This window comes from Apiotrichum porosum, assembly GCF_003942205.1.
Source record: "Apiotrichum porosum strain DSM 27194 chromosome Unknown scaffold_9, whole genome shotgun sequence".
NCBI lineage: Eukaryota > Fungi > Basidiomycota > Tremellomycetes > Trichosporonales > Trichosporonaceae > Apiotrichum > Apiotrichum porosum.
The window spans coordinates 171,991-192,943 of NW_021167116.1; the positions used below are offsets into that span (position 1 = coordinate 171,991).

At 57.5% G+C, this 20,953-nt stretch overlaps 7 protein-coding genes across 7 annotated transcripts; 4 read left to right on the forward strand and 3 right to left on the reverse strand.

Annotated features, from left to right (window-relative positions):
- Window positions 1-137: 137 nt before the first annotated feature.
- EHS24_009310 (uncharacterized protein) lies at window positions 138-1,509 on the forward strand (the record flags this gene model as incomplete). Its single annotated transcript, XM_028624599.1, has 4 exons — window positions 138-606; window positions 644-765; window positions 821-1,046; window positions 1,100-1,509. 4 exons carry the CDS (start codon window positions 138-140, stop codon window positions 1,507-1,509), a joined length of 1,227 nt encoding a protein of 408 aa, XP_028474767.1.
- Window positions 1,510-6,026: 4,517 nt separating this feature from the next.
- Window positions 6,027-7,099, forward strand: ATP12 (ATP synthase complex assembly protein atp12; the record flags this gene model as incomplete). The annotated part of the gene is made up of 5 exons (XM_028624600.1): window positions 6,027-6,216; window positions 6,261-6,320; window positions 6,362-6,510; window positions 6,554-6,654; window positions 6,700-7,099. 5 exons carry the CDS (start codon window positions 6,027-6,029, stop codon window positions 7,097-7,099), a joined length of 900 nt encoding a protein of 299 aa, XP_028474768.1.
- A 2,713-nt stretch (window positions 7,100-9,812) lies between these two features.
- On the reverse strand, window positions 9,813-11,361 carry SPO11_4 (endodeoxyribonuclease; the record flags this gene model as incomplete). The annotated part of the gene is made up of 12 exons (XM_028624601.1): window positions 9,813-9,933; window positions 9,974-10,017; window positions 10,055-10,109; window positions 10,150-10,361; window positions 10,412-10,483; window positions 10,524-10,598; window positions 10,647-10,733; window positions 10,771-10,824; window positions 10,870-10,927; window positions 10,984-11,050; window positions 11,098-11,129; window positions 11,168-11,361. 12 exons carry the CDS (start codon window positions 11,359-11,361, stop codon window positions 9,813-9,815), a joined length of 1,071 nt encoding a protein of 356 aa, XP_028474769.1.
- Window positions 11,362-12,061: 700 nt separating this feature from the next.
- Window positions 12,062-12,507, forward strand: EHS24_009313 (uncharacterized protein; the record flags this gene model as incomplete). Its single annotated transcript, XM_028624602.1, has 2 exons — window positions 12,062-12,134; window positions 12,170-12,507. 2 exons carry the CDS (start codon window positions 12,062-12,064, stop codon window positions 12,505-12,507), a joined length of 411 nt encoding a protein of 136 aa, XP_028474770.1.
- A 1,020-nt stretch (window positions 12,508-13,527) lies between these two features.
- Window positions 13,528-15,610, reverse strand: EHS24_009314 (uncharacterized protein; the record flags this gene model as incomplete). The annotated part of the gene is made up of 9 exons (XM_028624603.1): window positions 13,528-14,372; window positions 14,415-14,481; window positions 14,522-14,702; window positions 14,740-15,142; window positions 15,181-15,266; window positions 15,310-15,324; window positions 15,374-15,426; window positions 15,469-15,526; window positions 15,573-15,610. The coding sequence occupies 9 exons, from the start codon at window positions 15,608-15,610 to the stop codon at window positions 13,528-13,530; spliced, it is 1,746 nt and encodes a 581-aa protein (XP_028474771.1).
- Window positions 15,611-16,284: 674 nt separating this feature from the next.
- EHS24_009315 (uncharacterized protein) lies at window positions 16,285-17,899 on the forward strand (the record flags this gene model as incomplete). The annotated part of the gene is made up of 2 exons (XM_028624604.1): window positions 16,285-17,499; window positions 17,690-17,899. The coding sequence occupies 2 exons, from the start codon at window positions 16,285-16,287 to the stop codon at window positions 17,897-17,899; spliced, it is 1,425 nt and encodes a 474-aa protein (XP_028474772.1).
- Window positions 17,900-18,111: 212 nt separating this feature from the next.
- LEU1 (3-isopropylmalate dehydratase) lies at window positions 18,112-20,463 on the reverse strand (the record flags this gene model as incomplete). The annotated part of the gene is made up of 2 exons (XM_028624605.1): window positions 18,112-20,203; window positions 20,252-20,463. 2 exons carry the CDS (start codon window positions 20,461-20,463, stop codon window positions 18,112-18,114), a joined length of 2,304 nt encoding a protein of 767 aa, XP_028474773.1.
- Window positions 20,464-20,953: the final 490 nt, after the last annotated feature.

The following is a 20,953-nucleotide window of genomic DNA, read 5'->3' on the forward strand; positions in this document are numbered from 1 at the left end:
TCCTGAACGTGTGGCTTGACCTGTCGCCTCGCTCGGCTCGCGAGTCGCCTGGAGACAGCTGATCAACACCATGGTTCGTCTTGTCCTCGTTTCCGTTTGTACTTGTTTCCACAATCACACATCACACTCATTCCACCATGATGGGCCACTTCGACCAGGAGAAAGAACCGTTCCTGGACGAGAAAGTGGATGAATACCGCGTTGATCAAGGCCTCGATCCTCTCGACGAGAAGCGGCTGCTCGACAGTCAACAACCATTTCCACAACCGCAGGTCGTCCCCGCCGCGCCTCCTGTCGCACCCGAGGGCGATGACATCGCCCGCCGCGCCCAGGACGTGTTGGAGATCTTGCACCGCGCACGCGAGACAACCGAGTCATCAGCACGCGAGGCGCTGGCGTTAGAGTTCAAGGCTCTCCATATGAAGGGATTGCGGCGCGGCGTTCGTCCCGACATAGTCAAAGAGGCCGTCGCGCTGCGTCTCCGTTCCCTCCCCCTTGATAAAGGCCGGGCCCTTGGGATAGAATATGACTCTCTTGTGGCTGTGGTGAAATACAAGGACGCTGTATCGAAGAAGGAGACGAAGAGAATCTTATGGGTCTTGCTCGGTGCGTTGTTTAATAACCTTGCTGGGGCTGACAGCAGGATACGCAATCGCAACACCGGTGTTCTGGGTCTTCAGAGATTTCATCAGCGAGCACGCGGTGTGGGGACCGTATGCAGCCATGGCAGGAGTACTGGTCATTACTCTGTTCACAGCATTGATTGTGAGTGCTAACTGCGAGTTATTTCTCACATCAGATCCTGTTTACGAACGACAAGACCCCGGTGCTCGTACGTCCCCTCCCGCATCTCTCAGAGCACCCTAACCTTCAGACTTCCAACTTGTCTACTCGGTTCTACGATTTGCGGGCGACGGGGTTAACCTTCGTCACAGCATTCATTGTCCTCCTACAAACCATCAACGGTGCCAATGCGTGCCGTCATTTTTGGACAGCTGGGGCATGGTACAGCGTGAGCACGTCAATGCCATTCTCAGCTGACAATAGTACGCCATTACCATCTTCGTGCCCTTTGCCGTCGTTCTGTGGCCCATGTCAGGATTCTGGGTGGTCGCCACCCAGCCGGCGGTACGAATTAACCTTTGGCGCCAGCCGGCAGAGGGAAAGCTGTGCCGTCCATGGGCCGCCAAGCAGAAAGAAACCGCACAGCGTAAGAAGAACCGCAAGTCATTTCGGAGAAACTGGCGCGTACTTCTTGTCCCCATCGGTGGCGCAAGCCTGATCATGTTTGTTGTCCTTCTTCTCGGTGGAGCACCGTTTTGGCCCGCCGTTGGTATGACTGTGCTCATATTCGTTGTTAGTCTCATTATGGCGGCGTGGGGGGCGTTCGACGGCGATACGGATGATGTCGACGCCGCGACAACAGACGAGGAGGCAGTTGGCGATGCCCAGTCACCAGTCGCCCTCGGCGCTGGCCCATCTGATCGTACTGTTGCTCCTGTGTCGTAGTCACTTTTGGCGTATGAACATTACGAACCCCTTCCTTATCATTGCGCGCCTCCCGCGGCATAACTGTCGAAGACGTGAGAGCACTAGAGGAGATGGACAAACTGTAGAAAGGATGTGTAGCCTCTTGTTTGAAGAAACCAGATTACAGGCGTTAGCGATTCCATGTCAATCTGTCCGAGTTACTGATTGATTTCATGGTGCCACGACATGCATGTGCGTCAATCAACTAGCTTCAATGAAATGAGAGTGAACTATAGACTGGCACGATAAACACGATCTACAGTCCTCCAGTCGCGTTCCGTAGTGCCGACTATGTATGTGGGCGTCCCACCCGCACTGGTCACAAATTGGCTTTCCGGTACGCCACATTTTGCGGCGAGCAAAGTCAGAGGTAGCACGCGGGCCAAGCTGACGACAGCCGAGGGGCGAGATAAACGGACGCATCCCTCGCCGCTGGTACCAAACCCGTACTCAAGCGGAGGCTTGAAAAACACAGTGTCCGTCAACTAGAACTCGGTGACTCCCGCCTGGCTTGGGGCAATGGATTGTGCGTCATCGTCGCCGGCCTTGTAGCCGTACGCATACGACGAGATGGCGTCCGAAGGAGTAATGGACCCGATGGACAGCTTGCGGGCGCCGATACCCCCGTGCTTCTTCTCGTTGGCAGCGTTGAGAGCACCGAGGCCGGCACCAAGCGTCGAGGGGCCAGCAGGGAGCCGGTCATACTGCGAGTAGGCGATGCTGGAGGCACGCGACGACATGGGAGCGAGAGCGTGGCCAGGGTGGAGGGCCTCGCCCGACGACTCGGCTGGCTGCTGCGAGATGACGGACGAGGCGTATCCCGAGTACGACATCTTCTTGCCGCCAGGCATCGCAGAGAGAGGGAAGCTCTGGGTCATGGCCTGCGAGACCACCGACTGAGCATCAGGAGGAACAAAGGTGATGGTGTCGTGCGTGCGGTAGTAGGCAGCGTCAAAGCGGCTGGGCGCAGGAGCGGCAGCACGGCTACCCTTGTCGGCGTACTCGTTCGCGGGAGTCTCGTATCGGCGGAAGGGGTCCAGTGCGCGAGACAGCGACTTCTTCGGCTTGCTGAACTGGATCATACTGGGCTGGAGGTTGCTGAGCGGGCCCTCGACAAAGCATGACTTCTCCTTGTAATGGGTAAGGAGGTAGAGCCAGAGAGGGTGCTACAAAGTCAGCTCTGTGGACATTTGGTATGACGTCAACTTACCTTGCTCAGAACCTTGGGGTTACCAAGAATCACGACACCGTACTTGGCACGAGTTAAAGCGACGTTGAGACGACGAGGGTCATTGAGGAAACCAATACCCTGGTGCTCATTGGAGCGAACACACGAGAGAATGATGTAGTCCTTCTCACGGCCCTGGAAAGCGTCCACACTGGCCACCTCGACCTCCTTGTACAGCTCCTTCTTGAGCGAGCCGTGGAGCTGCATGTACGAGACGATGTACGAGCGCTGGCCCTCGTACGGCGTGATGACACCGATCTGCGAGGGGAGAACTCCCGATTTGAAGAACTTGGTGACCATCTTCTCGACGTTGGACGCCTCGGTACGGTTGAGGAAGGAGGTACCGCTGGAGGAAATCTCCTCAGTGCCCAAGTTCTGGTGGAAGAACATGGGCATGTCGGCGACAGGCCAGGGGAAGTCGACGTTCTTGCGCAGGCGCTCGGGAGCAGTGACACCGTTCTGGAGCGTGCCTTCGTAGAACATGTTCGAGGGGAACTCTGATAGGCAAGGGTGCATGCGGTACTGCACCTGGAGACGGATCGGGCGGTTGCCGAGGATGACGAGGCGCTCGAAGAGTGACTGCGAGAGACCGGCGCGGGCGGCCTTCTTGTTCATGATAACGGGACCCAGCTGCTGGTGGTCACCAACGAGGACGGCCTGCTTGCAGCCCATAACAAGAGGGATCATGCACTCGGGCTCGGCGGCCTGAGTCGCTTCGTCGATGAGAACCGTGCGGAACTTGAACTTGGCAAGGCGAGGATCACCAGCACCCACACAGGTCGTGCAGATGACGTCGGCAGCGTTGAGAATATCCTTTTCACAGGCGCGAACGAGCGACTTGTACTTGCGCTCGTCACTCTGGCTCAGTTCACCCTGGTCGTTGCGGAGCTGGATGAGCTTTTGCAGCTCGGGACGGGTGTCGTTCTGGGCAACCTGGTTGTGGAGGGCAAGGAAGGCAACTGACGAGTCGAGTGCTTCACGCGACTTGGCACAGAGACGAACAACCTTGAGACCGGTCTGGTGAATCTTCTCGCAGAGGTGGTCGACGGCCACGTTCGAGGGCGCACACACAAGGACCTGTCCGGGGTTCATCTTGGCGAGGTGGTAGACGATCGAAGCCGACGTCACAGTCTTTCCGGTACCTGGAGGGCCCTGAATAAGCGACAGTTGCTTCTGCAGAACAGCCTTGACCGCTGCCATTTGAGAGTGGTTGAGCTCGGGCAGGTTGGGAGCAGTAAAGCGCTTGGGCATCTGGATGTGTTAGCAGAGCTCGTGGCAAATCTAATGTGACCTCACCTGTGTCCGCAGAACCTGGGGCTCGAGTTCATGGCCAAGAAGCTTGTGGTACTGAAGGTGTCAGCTGCCTTTGTTAAAGACACATGTTGAGAGTACGCACGATGTAACCTGAGACACTCTTCTCGTCGATAGCAAACGTCTTCATCGCCTGCTGCATGCGGTCAAAGCTGGTGGCCTTCCAGACAAAATCGACAGCGAAGCCGTGCGTGCAGTCGGTAGGGACGTTGTCGGAGCGGCGGAGTTCAAGACAAATCTCGTCCGAGGTGTTGTTGGGCACCTTGATGACGCTGCCAACGCCCTCCCAGAGCTTGTCAGATCCACCCATAGTGGCCCAGCCCTTCATGCCCGCGCCAATAAGCCGGATGCGCAGCTCGTCACCGACAGCCAGGCGGACTTCACCGCTCTCGAGCTTTGGCATCTGGAACAAGGCGAGACGCTTCTGGTTGAGACCCATGTCCCAGCGCACAGTGATGTCAACCTCGCCCTGCGACTCCTTCATGCGCTTGTCATAGTCGGCCTCGATCTTGACCAGGGGGCCAAAGATGTTTTGATATTGGTAAGCGTCCTCATACCTGGAGGTCAGTAGTGCATCAACATCGGGTCAACTCACCTCAAGAGGATAGGCTGCATTTCCTCCTCAGTGGCCTGGGCTTCTGCGTCCTCAAGACGAGCTTGAGGGTTATCCCTCCACATCTCCTCGAGTTTCGCAATCTGCGCCATGGAGATCTGACGCGCACGGAGCTGTTCTGCTTCAGAGGGCACCTTGACAAGCCAGGAGAGGAATGAGCGATCATCGATGATAGCTGACCACTGCGAGGTGTCCCAGTTAATGTCGCGAGAGCTCGTCAAGGCCGCGCAGGGTTGACTGAGTGAGTCAGTTGGCGAACACACAGCCCAACGTTCAGTCACATACCGGCAGAGAAGGACGACAACGGTGTCGCTTTTAGCGGGAATGAAACCGAGGAGGAACACGTTCTTGCTGCCGCAGTTGTAGCCTGATGGGTAAGCTTCTGAGGACACACTCGACCTCACATTCTGGAGTGGTCTCGCCCAGAGCGCTGTCCTTGTGCAGGACAACCTCCTTGTGCTTGGCTTTGACAAGATGGTTGACAATATGCGATGCAGAGGTGTTACCGCGCGAGTTGCAGAACCACTTGTTGCAAGGAAGACACTGGCCGCGTCAGCTTTCTTCGCCACCCGGCAAGGACATACCTTGACCACACACTGCGGGTTGTGGATACCACAATAACTGATGAGGTTAGCTCACCGCACTCAGACAACATGTGGGACCCACCTGCAGGCGTGCTCAATGCCGTATCCGAGTGGAGGTTCGTCCTCGCGAAACTCGTCCAGCCCGTGGTCGTACTCGTCGCCGTAGTGCGTGCCGTTGAGGCCGCGGGAGTGGAGGGACATTTCGTCGAGACCGCGCTCGAGTCCAGAGTGGCCATGCGCATGGTTGCCACGGCCAGAGTGAGGGACAAGAACCTGCTCCGTCAAGGCGCTGGGGGCCGCCGAGTACATGGACGTTGTATCGTCCTGGTCAACGCCGTACTGGAATGGGTCAGCAGTGGCAAAGGAATGTGTTGGGAGCCTTGCGAATGCAAGCAGATGACATACCTGGGACGCGCCCTCAAAAGTTGTAAAGGGGTCCATGGCTGCGCTGCACCCTATGATGACCTTGAAGCGGGTTATCGAGGGGCCTTTGCCGCAGTGTTGGTGTGGGAGGGGGAAAGAAGAGGGATGTAAAAGTCTGGAGACGGAGGTCGCGACAACAAACGGACAAGAGACTCGGCGAGAACCCGTGGCGCGTGGCTGGCGGAGGGGCATTGAGTAAGCAAACCTAATTGGGCGGGTTCTAAATGTATTAGAAAGTCAGTGATTCCATTTACGAGCCGGCTGGAGAGGAGAGGTTTCAGGGAGTGTGGAAAAGTGGAGGTCGGCTTTGGATCTTTTGTCGTCCACTTCATCCACCATGGCATCCCTCAGCCGCTCGGTCGTGCGCTCCGCCCTCCAGTCGACCCGTGTCGCCACCCGCTGCGTCCCCTCGGGATCGCGCGCTCCTATCGGCATTGCTCACCGTCATGAGCTCCGTGCTTTTGGTTCGGCCACTGCTTCTCGCCATGCCGAAGCTCGTCCTGGTCCTCCTCTCTCGCAGACCAACCGTACGGCATTTGGGTCTGTTGGTCAAACTTGCTAACAAACATAGGTGCTGAGGTCACTCTGCGTCGTTTCTGGAAGAAGGTCAACATGAAGGAGGAGGATGGAGGTGAGCTCAGGAAGGCTCGAATGGCCCCCTGCTAACGCCAGGCTACCTCGTCCAGCTCGACCACCGCAACCTCAAGACTCCTGGAGGCACCAAGCTCATTATCCCCAAGGACCGCCGTCTCCTCGCTCTCCTGATTGCCAATGAGTGGGAGAACCAGGACGAGGTTCTCAAGCAGCACGCTCTTCCTACGGTGAGCTGCGACTGCGACCGTTGCATGGTATCTGACTCCGCAGACTTCGCTCGCGTCGCGCGCAATTGACGGCATGGGAGACGCGAAGATCCGCGAAGGCGTCATCGAGGCTCTCATGGCATACCTTGACACTGATACCATCTGGTGAGTGAACGTCATAGACCTCCACTGACTGTGTAGCTTCCCCAGTGATGCACCAGAGGCTCTCGTCCGTCTGCAGGGCGAGCACTGGGACCCTCTCTTCTCGTGGATGAAGGACCGCTACGGTGTGGACCTCATTGCTGCCAAGGGCATTGCCCCTGCTATCCAGTCCCCCGAGACCTTCGCCAAGCTCCGCATTGAGCTCGAGAAGATGGACATCTGGGAGCTCGCTGCCTTTGAACGTGCGGTTTACGCCACCAAGAGCTTCGTCATTGCTCTTGCGCTTGTCAAGGGCCGCTTGACAGCGCATGATGCCGCTCTGGCCTCGCACGTCGAGGTTGCTTCACAGATTGAGCTCTGGGGTGAGGTTGAGGACACCCACGACGTCGACTACCAGGACATTCGCCGTGCCCTCGGCAGTGTCGCCTGCCTCCTTGTCAAGGCTTAGAGAGATGCATTGATATATTTCATCATCGCTTGCCCTGGCCTGGCCTTTATCTCCAATATTGAACTGCCATGACTGTCCGAAAGAGAACGTCTCCAGGAGGGTTGAAAAGTGCACGGGCAATAGCCTCACGTACACGCAGCGTTTGTTTCGGAGTAGCTGGCGATGTGCCACAATATCAGAAACTTACAAGCCACAAGCTAGGTGCTTCAGAGGTTGATCTAAATGCACGTCTGACGTTGCTGACGGCCCATGCATTTGCGATCCTGCGATGGTATGTGAAGGATGACGGACCAGTCGGCTAACGGGCTGTCGCGAAATTGTGTATGTCTTTCTCGAGGGCAATCACAACAATGACATATCGTCCTCCACCCCGCAAACTCACCCCTCCTTTTCCTCCTTCTTTGTGTCGCTCCCCCTGGTTGAGCTTTGTGCCGCGCCACTTCTCCGTCTGTAGACGCCGTGCACGGGTCCCCACCCTCCTGTTCAGACCCGGAATGAATCACCCCCTCTCTGCCACACACACACACTGCGCGCACACTGCGCACACACACCGGGGCGCGAGAGACGGGCAGCGGCTGTGCTGCATACGTGCAAAAATAGTTGTTTCTCTCAAGGCCCATTACACTGGCGGTGCGATGACTATAGGGTCCTGCTACTAATCTCCATTTTCGAGCCTGTCGCGAGAAACGCATAGAGATTTTTGCACAAACTTGTGCAAAAATCTCTATGCGTTTCTCGCGGCCAATTACAACTTCATTTGTAATAATTAGGGTTAGGCGACTAATCTCCATTAGGGCATGCCCCGAGAAACACACAGAGATTTTTGCACAAGTTTGTGCAAAAATCTCTATGCGTTTCTCGCCACCGCCGTTTTTTGGGCTCTCTCATCCCACCGTAAACAGCAAGCGTAGCCAATGCCCGACACTCACCCGCAGCCAGTGCGTGCGCGAGCGGTGCGTGCGTTCGAGTATGTGCCAGAGAGGGGTTAGGCATTCGGGGGCCTACACGTGGGCGGGTTCAGTGCACGGCATCTACAGACGAGCCGTGGCGCGCGGAAAGCTCAACCCAGGGGAAGCGACACAGCTCGGCGACCGGGATGCAAAGAAAGAAAGGAAGTGGTTTGTGGGAACGATGCAGTGGCGCAGTGGAGCGAGGGCGCTGTGGAGAATGTGATGACACAGCCGCTTCCCATCTCTCACGCGCGGGTGTGCGCGCAGTGTGTGTGGACGATGCAGGACGATGCAGTGGAGCGAAACCGATGTGGAGAATATGAAGCTCGTGTGTCAGGAGGTGAGGAGAGACCCATTTTGGCCGATTACAACGCCAGTTGTATTGATCAGGGTTCCGAGACTAATGTCCATTAGGACAAGCCCAGAGAAACACATACACTATTTTTGCACAAGTGTGCAAAAATAGTGTATGTGTTTCTCGCCGACCTCCCGTTGTGGGGACTCCTCTCTCAACATCCCACCGTAAGCAGCAAGTGCAGCCAGTGCGTGTGAGTGTGTGGCAGAGAGGGGTGATGCATTTAGGGGCCTGCACCGATTGCAGGTGAAGAACGAGACGAAAAATATTGGGTGGCACAGGACATGTCGACCTCACTGTTACCCAATAGTGTGGCATTTGGATGGACCCTAGCTTCTGGTACTCTAGCCTCTGGCCTCAGGACTGGTTCTCCGGCATTAGTTCATGCAATATATTGTAGGACGGGCCCCTCAGGCATATCCCGGAGGCCGGAGACTGCAATTCCACAGAATGGAAGGCATTGTGCATAAGGGGAAATGTCTTGTGGGCTGGACAGAACCGCGCGCCATGGTTGAGATGTGGTCGATCGTTCCTTGCAGGTGTGGGTTTGTGTCGTTGGGGGCCAGGTGGCCGCCTGGAGAAGGCATTGTTACACCGTGTGGCGAGGCCTAGGAACCCATCCAAGTTTGGAAGTGACGTGGTGGAAATACCCATGAAATATGACAACACTGGTCACTTCACAGGCTCAGTAGTTTCTTAGGTCTTCAGCGGAAGTAGCAGCAGTGCTCAAGTTTTGACTTCCAGGAAAATGCGTCCGGCGCCTGCGGAACATGGCTTGCCGCCTCGCTCGGTTCACTACTCCTCTACACAGGTATCTGATGAACAACATGGATCGTCTCCTCTCCGCTTGTACATATGTATTGCCACAAACACATTCATTTTTAGAGGGCTGACGACTTCGACCAGGAGAAGGTTGAGCCATCTTTGCTGATCTTGCAACAGAAACGCCTGACACAGACATTTACCCAACGTTCGTCATCTACAGCAGCAGCACTCGGTCTGAGAAGTCGAGGGACAATGGTATCAAAGTGGCTGCACAGGACTAGTGTGGAATTTCTGTCATGCTTCGACTGCCGCCGATGTGTGCCGCCTGTGATTCACTGTTTTTTCTTCTTTTCTTCTTCTTCAAAACGCTTCGCCGACTGCGGGGCATCTCTTCGAAAAGCTGCAATGTCCGAGCACCGTACGTTGTCGTGTTGGCGCCCGCTGGGCTGCAACGTGTCGTGAGATAACAGTTGGGGTGAGGTGCTTGGATCAGGACCGCCGTTGACTATCAGAAATTGACATGCTACTCCTACCGAACTAACCTAACTACTGCACCTGCTTCACCTATTTCCTCGAGTGCTAGGCCACCTCGTTCTTTTCACTGATATATACAATCAACACTGGGTGGCTGTCTGCAACGCTCCTACTGCTGCGACTGAACAATCTTGGTGCGAATCCACGCCATAAGCTGGCGGTCGTCGCCGCCCGAGTACGCCGCCTGAATGTAGGCTGCGCCAGTGCGGCGCATCAAGTCGAGCTCGGTCCTGGAATCACAATCAGAACCATCGTTTCAGCTAAACTCACTTCCAGTCTTGGGGGAGGTCGTTGTGGGACTCGATTTCGTCCAGCTGATGGGTCAGACTAATTGAGAAATGGGTGACATACGAGGGCAACGTCGTAGGGCTTGAGAGGCAACATCTGCTGAATCTGGACGCCGAGGCTGACAGGGTCAGCGTTGCGCCTAGCATCTCGAGTCCTACCTGAGAAAATCCGAAATGTGCATGCCGAGCCACTGGAGGCGCTGGCAGTCGTGTGCGTCGGCAGCATAACGGTTCTCTCGGCTGCCGTACTTGTACTCGCACAACATCTTCACGCAGATAGGCTCGGCATGGAACAGACCAAGAACGGGCGCCTTACGGAACGAGTCGGCAAGGAGGTTCAGCATCCGAGTCGAGCAATCGTCCGGGATTCCCTGCACTGCGTTAGCATGCGCCACTTTTATGTACCATGTCAGGCTCTTACAGTGAGCATCACACCGTAGCCAAGGGACTTGTCCTCAAGAATCTTGGAGTTCAAAAGCTCGTAGAAGAAGACCTGCGGTCAGCGCTGACGATCCCTCGATCCCTTCTCTCACCTCCTCGACAACGAGGATCCAGTCGACCTGGCCTTGGAAGCCGATAAAGCTTTTGGCGTGGGGCATGATGTCCTCCTGGGCAGGTTAGGCCTACCATTTATGTCGTATTTTCTTCTGGCTCACGTAACAAGGGAAAAAGGGCTTGGTTTCCCCAGTGGCCAATATAATGCTGAGGTTGGACGCGGCCATCACACTGTCGCGAGCGGGCAGCTACTTGGTCAATTGCGTATCAAAATTAGTCACGTACGACGCGGAAGGCCCACATAGAAAGCTGGGCGGCAGCGGCAAGAGACTTGATGAACTGCGTATATGAGTTGAGACTGACGGTTGTGTTGGCGCGACTCACCTTGGTAACGTTGTGCCCTGAAACGGGCCCATCCAACTCGACACAATCCCACACACCCCTGGAACACGGTTGTGAGTTTGCTGTATGTACAGGTGGCTCAGATCAATCACTTACTCCACCGTGGCGATGGTCTCGCCGTGGAAAAGACCAAGGAGCTTCTTCACGACGCGCTGCACGATACCTGTTCATGTCAACTTGTGCCCGAATGGACTGAGGGGGTGAACGCACCGGCATCACCGAGCCCGACGCCACGAGGCATTCTAAGAGTCAGCTTCAGCGTTAAACCTCAAGCCCTCACCCAGTCTCGAGGTTCATGAGACCGGGGAAAGATTCCTGGGTGCCGTGGGCGAGCTGGTCGGCAAGCACCTGGGCGGCGTGCTCGAGGTGGGTGAGGGCGGCGGCGCGCTCAGTGTCCATGTTCGGGAGCTTGAGGTGGACAGTCACGTCACCAGTGGCGGTGGAAGAGCCCACAGAGGGCGATGGCACGGACATGGTGAGAGTGTTGGGGGTTGGGTTGGGTTGGGTTGGGTTGGGTTGGGTTGGGTTGGGTTGGGTTGGGTTGGGTTGGGTTGGGTTGGGTTGGGTTGGGTTGGGTTGGGTTGGGTTGGGTTGGGTTGGGTTGGGTTGGGTTGGGTTGGGTTGAGAGGATGGCGAGTTGGAAGGACAGATGGAGGAAGGAAGAAGGAAGGATGTTAGAAAGAGAAAACGACGCCCCAGTGTTTGGGCCTTTTGGGTGGAGAGTTGACTGGACCAGACATGCCACACAACACCGTCAGCCGTGTGTTTGTCCCCGGCCAGATCAAGGAGTTGTTAGACTCTCCGTGTGCCCCATGCGTGTGATGACAGTGGTACGTTATACGTGGTACAGCGTACAGCGTACAGCGGTGGGACAATAACATGGGATCATTACGCCTGCAGTGTTTACATTTGTTGCAACACCACACCGTCATCCTTCGTTACCTTCCTCCCATCCACCTCTACCACCAGTCCATCCCACCAACTCCACCACCTGTCGTAGACCTCACCCCAAGCGGCGACAACACCCCTCTCCTCCCGTTTCTGTTACCTGCCACAGCATCCCAGGTACAGCCGACACAGTTGCACAGCGTGACTGACACAAACACAGGACAAACACGCAACACCACACGAGCTCCCCAATTCCCCAACACACTTGGAAAACACTACCGGTGCCATGCCCGCTCCCACGCCTCAGCTCACCGCCGCGGCTGCCGCAGGTCCCAACGATGTTATCACCGACGTCGAGAGTGAGTTGAATGTAGGTATTCGTATTGACATCCAGTCTTCAACGCCCTTCGCGCTCTTTGCGAGAACCACGCCGCCATCCGTGACCACAATGTGAAGCTCGAACGTCGCATTGCGGAGGTCGAACGCCACAGGGCCGAAATCGTTCACGAGCTTGTCCAGCTCCGACTCGAGGTGGCCGAAACCCAGTCTACCCAGCAGAAGCTTCGCCAAGAAATCGAGCAGCTGGAAGCTTCCTTTACAAGCGCCAAAGCTGCTCTCGCTGGCCAGAAGGCTGAAACCGCGATGCTCAACGAGATGCTCAAGACGGTGAGGGACAAGATGGAGGAACTGGAGGTGGCGGCCGCCACCACGGGAGTCAAGGTCCAGGCATGAGCGGAAGGAGTGCCAGCCGGCCAGCCGGGGTTGTCGGTCATTCAAGCAAATGCAGCAAACCAGTACGGGGAATGATACAAAGGGTTCTGTGATTATGTTTCGACTAGGATACCCGCATGTATTCTCATGGAAGGCGAGCAGACTCTGGCCACCGGACATTGCACACCTGTTCTCCACCGAAACCCGTGGCTCCCCAGTCTGACCGCTGAGCGTTGGAGGCGACGGGGCTTGGTGTTTATATTACTGCCCCAGTGGGAGTGTGTGTCCGTCATCTTCTCATCTTCATCAGTTGTTAAAATCTGGGTGTACAGTCACTGCGATCACTGCTGGAGGCCGCTGACTTCCCGTACTCAAGATCTTGTCGGCACAAGTCCAAGAGCTGTGCCTAGGCACATCGTGTACGTTATGGCCCGTCGTCGCTCGTCTCCCCAAGCATCCCCTGTTGTCGCACCTCTCTCTTCAGTGCACCAGCCAGCATCTGCACAGTTTGTGGGCACGGGATAGCACAGCGGTAACAGAGGAAAAGCTCTATTCGCAGCCGTTTTCCGATGGGAAACAGCACACACATACACATATGAGAACCACTTGGCACTTCCTTCCCCACACAACGCCACACGCGCCTTCAATGAGGAGAAAGTTATATTCACACAATGACTCCCCGGGGCTAGACACCCTGGATGGAGACGTGATCTGACTTGTACATGGCTTATCTGAGCAGGAGCAGGGCATTGTGGGGTTGCGCCTGTGTACTGTATCCTCTTTGGCTGGCGGGCAAGGGCCGCTGCGGATCGAGGCAGCCGGTCGCGTCGGCGGTTTGTTTTTGAACGATTCGAGCCCGACCATGTTGTTGCTACAGGCTGCCAGCTGCCAGTTAGCTGCACTTGGCCGCCCACCTGATGTCCTGTAACATATGCATCCATACAAGGAGTACCTGAGACAAGATATCCTTTGCATCCAAAATCGCTATTCACATTAAACCCTTCTGAGCCCAGAAATCCCTCGCACAACCCCCAAAACGGTCTACATCACCAGGCTGGTGATTCCTGTGCACAGGGAAACAACACCAGTGGTCACGTTCTCCCATGTGGCACCAGCCAGCGCAGCGGGGGTCCACGCGGTAGGGTGGGCAACGGTAAATCCGGGGAAGAGGGTGTGGAGCAATGCGACACCTGTGGCGGTCGACGTGAGGCCAAAGCCCGCCGCTGCGAGGAGCGCGAGAATGAAGACAGCCTTCCTGGCGCGCTGGCGAACCGAGAGCTTCTCGGCACCGGACCAGTGCGACCAGATGGGGTACAGGTTCTCCCACCACAGCGAGGAGAGGTGGCCCGGGTAGTGGGTCCAGACGCGGCCGTTGCCGCCGTTGGCACGCATGTACGACTTGGCCTTGGTCCACACGGTCTTGTCGGCGCGGCGTTGGGTGTCGGCGATCCACTTGGTGGCAGCAGTGCGCTTAATATCGAGACGAGGAATGTGGTCGTCGCGCATGGCCTTGATGAGCTGCATGATGTACTTTGCCTGGGACTCGAGGATGAAGACGACCGACGAGTGGCCGGGGGCCGAGAACGAGCCGAGCAAGGTGAAGAAGTTGGGGATGCCAGGAGTAGCCATGCCATGGTACTGGGGAATGTCCGAGGCGTGGGAAAAGTCGCGGACCTTGGACTCGGAGCCGCGAATGTCGAGACCGTTGGCCTCGATGTCAAAGCCAGACGCAAAGACGACAACGTCGGCGTCAAACGTGCGGCCGTCGGTAATCTCCACACCAGCTTCGGTCAGACCAGTGAGACCACCCCACACGGCCTTGACGTTCGGCTTGTTGAGAGCCCCCAAGTAACCATCCTCAATGACGAAGCGCTTGGCACCAAGGGCTGGGCTTGGTTAACGCGTGGTCTCATACACCCTGCACTCACGGAAGTCGGGAACGCCATTGGCTTTGTACTCTTCGGGGAGACTCTCGCGCTGCCACTTTTCAACTTTCTGCATGTCAGCTGTAGGCCCGGAGCTTTGGGAAGCTCACCTTGCGGTTGAGGTCGTTGAGCCACTTGTTCTTGAGAGGGAAGATGATCCACCTCGAGTCCATGGCCAAGTAGGTGAGCGCGCGGGAAACGTGCTGGACAATGGGGTAGTTGTTCCAGAGCTTTTTATGGCCCTCGCTGTACGGCACCGAATTCCTAACGCGGCCAGTGGGGTCTTGGCCACTGCGGATCAGCAACTGCACCGGTCCATCCTACTCACTTGGGAATGTACCAGTGGGGCGAGCGGGCAATGGCGACAACCTTGATCTCGGGATCCTCTGAAAGAGTGCTGACGATTTGGGCACCAGCGCATCCGTTTCCGACGACGGCGACAGTCTTGCCGCGGAACGTCACCGGGTCGAGGTCAAACGGCCAGCGAGCGGCGTGCACCAGAAGCCCATGGTACAAGTCTTGGCCCTTGAGCTTGGGAGTCTTGGGGTGGGCGAACGCGCCAATAGCCGAGACGAGAACGTTGACGGTCGTGACGACGTCGACGTCCTTTTCGTCGTCGTGAACAGTGACAGTGTACATCTTCGTCGCCTCATCCCAGACAGCCGAAACGAAGCGGTGGCGGAGCTTGACGTGGCGGTCAATGCCCTGGGCCTTTGCGAGCTCTTGCCAGTCTGCACAGTTAGCATCGTGAGAAGCGTGTGCGACGTACACTCCAGGAGCTCTTGACGAGGAGGGTGGGTTTGGGACCAGTTGGGGTTCTGGAACTGCGAGTGCGAGTACAAGATGGCAGGCACACTGACGTCAGTTGGACCACGCCACATATATCCTCTCAACTCACTCGCAACGGCAGCCCCTGTGTTCTGTCAGCAATAAAAATCAACGGCGTAAGTGGAGATGCTTACGGGTAGCGATTCTGGTACCAGGTACCGCCGATTCCCGTCTCCATCTCGTAGATCTTTGGCGGTCAGCAGCACTCAAAAAGCATTTGGCGACGCACGGTGTAGTCATTGAGACCTTGTTTCTGGAGGTCAAGAGCCAGACAGATGCCGCCGATACTGTTTTGTTAGCTGGGGCCGCCGCTGCTCAGGCACTTGTACGCACCCGGCGCCGATGATCGCGACGGAAGGACCAGAGTTCATGGTCAGTGCTTATGGATCGAGTGTATGGGTATCTGAGTGAGCGGACGAGAGAGACGTGCAGATGTGGAAGACAGGGACACTGCTTCATGCTATATAGGGAGGCGGAGTGGTGCAAGCCCACCACACACGCACGGCTTCGGGGGCTCCTCGTGCGCGCGCGGGGTGGCTGATGTGGGGGAGAGACGGTCCGGTCCCTGCCATTGCCGTAGTGGCAACAAGTGTGCATCTGGCGCTTGTGTTGGTAGAACCCAAGACCAGCGGGCCCAGCGACGGCCGCCGGGGGGGAGGGCATGTGCTCTGTGGCGTTGTGCGCGTGGGGGAGAGAGATACCCGTTTGTCCAAGACATCCACGAGCGGGCAGGCGATGGGCAACAACACCGAAGGACGCGCTCTCAAGAGACCGTTGGCCGAGGGACCCATGGTGGACGCATGAACTCTCGCGCCTACCTCCCAATAGGCACCCAAGTCAAGTAGGCAGGCGGCAGCGGGTCTTGTCACCTTTATCGCACGCCTATATTTTTGCCACCAGCCACATATCCCCTCAGCCATATCTGCAGCTGTCGTCGGCCGGCGGCGGCCGGGGGGGCCGGGGGGCAGAGGCGCAGAGGGGAGACGGGGTTGATGAGATTTCAGCGGCGGTTTGTCCGTCTTCACATCCACCACATTTATCGACCATGCTCCCCGCCGCTCGCTCGCTCTTGCGGCAGTCGGCAACACGCGTACCCCAGCGGGCAGCGCTCCTCGGCGCGCGCTCAATCAGTACACCTGTGCGCTCGGCCGCCCAAGCAACCCAGGCATTTGAGCGTGTCCGCGCCGCTGCCTCGTCCCAGGCGGCACCAGCTCCGCCTACGTCAAAGCCTCCTCCTTCCCACAAGCCCCCCAAGCGCCGTCTCGAGGCCGCGTCTGCACCACTGCGTAACAACCCTACACCTACCCGTGGTCCCATCTTGCAATGCATCGCCCACACCACCGCAGAGCGCTACGATCTCGTCTTTCTGGGCGCAGTCCTGCGTCGCATGGGCGTTCAATGGAACGAGGTTCCGGAGGGCGACCGCGACCGTGCGATCGTCATTGGGCCATGGAAGGGTCGTGGTGGAGCCGAGCGCCTTATCCGCGGCAAGGACGTGCGCCGCGTCGAGGACGAAGGCGACGATGGTGACCTTGTCGACATGGGCTTTGAGTATGGCGAACGCGGCGAGATCTGGGTCTTTTCGTCCGGCTCGTTTGTGACCTGGGGCCTCACCGAAGAGGAGGGTCGCGCCTTCCTTCGCGACGTTATTCGCCACAGGGGTTCCCGTGTGGAGATTGATCGCTTGACTGCCGAAGAGTACGAGGTTGAGGAGGTCGACTTTGTTGTTGACCCCACTGCCACCACGTTTGTGCTCGGCAACCTCATCCTTCTGGGCCGTCCGCCAGAGCTCTCCACTTTCCCCTCGTCGCCTTCACTCGCCTCCCTTCTGGCTCGTTACACCCTCTCGCTGTCTCTGACGCGCTCGTCGTCCTTGTCCGTCCTCGAGGACCGCCTTGACAAGCACATTGCGTCCGTCTCCCTCCTGCCCCGTGCTCTCGAGCGCTTTGGAGCCCAGCCCATGGGCCGTCGCGAGGTCATTCGCAAGATGGGCGAGCTCATGAGCCTCCGCATGGCCGTCAACACCCGTGGTGGTGGCCTCGAAGACACGCCCGAGTTTTACTGGTCCGAGCCCGAGCTTGAAGCGTACTTCGACAGTGTCGCCAAAGAGTTTGAGATCAAGGAGCGTATCGACACCATCAACAAGAAGATTGACTACGCGCAAGAGGTCCAGAACACTCTCCGTGCTCTGCTGACCGAGGCCTCTGGCCACCGCATGGAGCTTATCATCATTCTCCTCATCACCGTCGAGGTCATCATTGTGAGTTTTGTGTTCGCATGGGGGAACCCCGGTCAGGGAGAGACGCTTGCGTTGCGAGTCGGCGGCCGTGGCCGTCGTCGCCTCGGTTACAGCCTCACCGCTGCCGCGTCTGCATTTTCCCATGTATTGGGTATGCTGTGGCTTGTCCACAGTGGCCCTCGCCGTCTACTGTCCCCTGCTGACAACATAGGCTCTCATCCGTGAAGGCCCCGAGCTGTGGCGTCACTTTGGCGCACCAGTTATTGAGAAGCTCCAGGAGCTGATTCCCGACCCAACCCGTCCGCCCAAGACCTTGGCTGCCACTGGTGACCATGTTGACCAGGGGACTGACCAGTGGACTCCCGCAGCTACTTCTGTCGTCGTTGGCACCGATAACCAAACGCACCCCCGCCTTGTATAGATATTTCATTTATATCCACATTCCACCCCACCACCAACCACCACCACCACTCGCATGTTAGAATGATAGCCGATGCACACAGTTCTGTATCTTCGCAAAACAATATGGCCATTTTCGTTTGAAACCCTATCACTAAATGCATATGCGTACAAGATCTGCTTCTGCTTTCTTTTCGGTACAAACGACGACGTCCCCTCTCCCTTGCGGCAAGTTTACCAATCGGTCTTCTTGCGGGGAGCACGAATGGGAACGACGGCCTTGCCCTTCTTGGCGTAGCCGACACCGTCGAGCCAGGGCCAGTTGGCAGTACGCTTGGCCTCAAACTCGACAATCAGGTTCTCGTGCTCGAGAGTAAGACCAATGTCGTCGAGACCGTTGATGAGGCAGTGGCGACGGAACGCGTCAATCTCAAACTTGATGGTCTCGCCCGAGGGGCGGACGACCTGCGAGTTCTCGAGGTCGACGGTGATCTCCTGGCCAGACTCGGCGTCCTTGTAAAGGACCTCGAGGTCCTCCTTGGGGAGGATGAGGGGAAGCATGCCGTTCTTGAAGCAGTTGTTGCGGAAGATGTCACCAAACGAGGGAGCCATGACGCAGCGGATGCCAAAGTCGTTGAGGGCCCAGGGGGCGTGCTCACGCGACGAGCCACAGCCAAAGTTGTCACCAGTGCAGACAAGGAGGCTCGACTTGGTGAAGGGCTCCTTGTTGAGGACAAAGTCGGGGATCTTCTCGCCAGTGTTGACGTCGTAACGGGCGGGCCAGAAGAGGGCGTCACCAAGACCGGTGCGGAGAAGGGTCTTGAGGAACTGCTTGGGGATGATCTTGTCCGTGTCAATGTTGGCCTCCCACATGGGGGCGGCAATGCCCTTGACAACAGTAAACTTGGGCATGCCGGCAGAGGCGTGCTTGGCAGCGTCGGCGAGCGAGGCAGCCTCGGCCTTCTCAGCCTCGGCAGCGGCAGCGGGGTCGATCTCGTCGGCAACGGCCTGGGCGGGGATGAGGGGCTCGAGGTAGTCGGCGTACGAGGTAATCTTGATACCACCGTCGTCCGAAACGTGCGAGCCCATGAGCTTGCGGACATCGGTGAGGCGACCGGTAAGGGCGGCAGCGGTGGCCATGGCAGGCGACACAAGGTGGGTACGGCCACCGGCACCCTGGCGACCCTCGAAGTTGCGGTTCGAGGTCGAGGCGCAGCGCTCTCCGGGCTTGAGCTGGTCGGGGTTCATACCGAGACACATGGAGCAACCAGCCTCACGCCAGTCAAAGCCGGCCTTCTTGAAGATGACATCGAGGCCCTCAGCCTCGGCCTGCTGCTTGACCAGACCCGAACCGGGGACGACCATAGCGTAGACACCCTCGGCACACTGGGTGGGGCCACCGTTCTTGCCCGAGGCGACAATGACGCGGGCAGCCGAGCGCATGTCCTCGATACGACCGTTGGTGCACGATCCAAAGAAGACCTTGTCGACCTTGATCTCCTCCATGGGGACGTCGGCAGTGAGGCCCATGTACTTGAGGGCCTTCTCGGCGTCCTGGCGGCGGCTCTCGGGCATGTTGGCAGGGTTGGGGACGGTGCCAGTGATGGGAACAACGTCCTGGGGCGAAGTACCCCAGGTAACGGTGGGGACAATGTCCTCGGCCTTGATCTCAACCTCAATGTCGTACTTGGCTCCGGGGTCGGTCTTGAGCGTGCGCCAGTAGGCCTCGGCAGCGTCCCACTCCTCGCCCTCGCGGGGAGACAGGGGGCGGCCCTTGAGGTACTTGAAGGTGACCTCGTCGGGGGCGATCATACCAGCGCGGGCACCACCCTCAATGGCCATGTTACAGATGGACATACGGGCCTCCATCGAGAGCGAGCGGATAGCCGAGCCCGAGAACTCGATAACGCAGCCAGTGCCACCGGCGGTACCGATGATACCAATAATGTGGAGGACAACGTCCTTGGAGGCGACACCCTCGGTGAGAGTGCCCTCGACGTTGATGCGCATGTTCTTCGACTTAGCCTGGGGCAGACACTGGGTAGCGAGGACGTGCTCGACCTCGGAGGTACCGATACCGAAAGCGAGGGCACCGAAAGCACCGTGAGTCGAGGTGTGCGAGTCACCGCAAACGACAGTGGTGCCGGGGAGAGTGAAGCCTTGCTCGGGGCCGATAATGTGGACAATGCCCTGGCGACGGTCGGCCATGCCAAAGTAGGTCAGGCCAAACTCCTTGACATGGTCCTCGAGAGCGCAGACCTGGGCACGCGAGTCACCCTCGGTGATGAACGACGAGACGTTCTTAAAGTTCTTGCGCGAGGCAGTGCTGCGCTGGTCAGAAAAGTCCAGCAGCAGTGTTTTTATCTTGACTCACGGAATGTTGTGGTCGACAGTAGCGAGAGTGCAGTCGGTACGGCGGACCTTGCGACCGGCATTGCGGAGACCCTCGAAAGCTTGGGGGGAGGTGACCTCGTGGACGAGGTGACGGTCAATGAAGATGAGAGTGTCACCCTCGCCAGACTTGACAACGTGGTCGTCAAAGACCTTGTCGTAAAGAGTGCGGGGAGCAGCGTTGGGGGCGGGCATGATGGGTGGGTGGGGCCCAGGTGGCGGGTTGTGGGGTTGGGGGAGAAAAGGTAGGTGGTGTAGGGCCAGCGTAGGTGCTGCCAGAGAGTTTTCGTTCAATGGATCTACTTTTTAGAGTCCAGTAAGGTAGGTCTGGTTGTGTCCAGAGAAGTGTTGATGTAAAAGGCTGGGGAAAGAATGATGAATGGTGCTGGCAGTCCGACTTTGTAGTATCCGGACAGCACACGAGCGAGTCAAACGTCCAAGACCGTCGGCCGAAGGTTGAGCCAGCCAATCACGTTGTTTTTATTACAACCACCGCCGTGGAGCGTTGAGACACATTTGTTAATGAAGGCTTACCCGACGTTGGATAAACATTACAGTTCCTTGAAGATCAATTTGAAGATCGCCCAAAGCCGCCGGGGCTCATTTTCGGAGTCGTTTCGGCCGGTGTCAACCACACAACCTCCACTTTTGACGACCACGCTCGTCAACGCTGTTGTTATGCCTG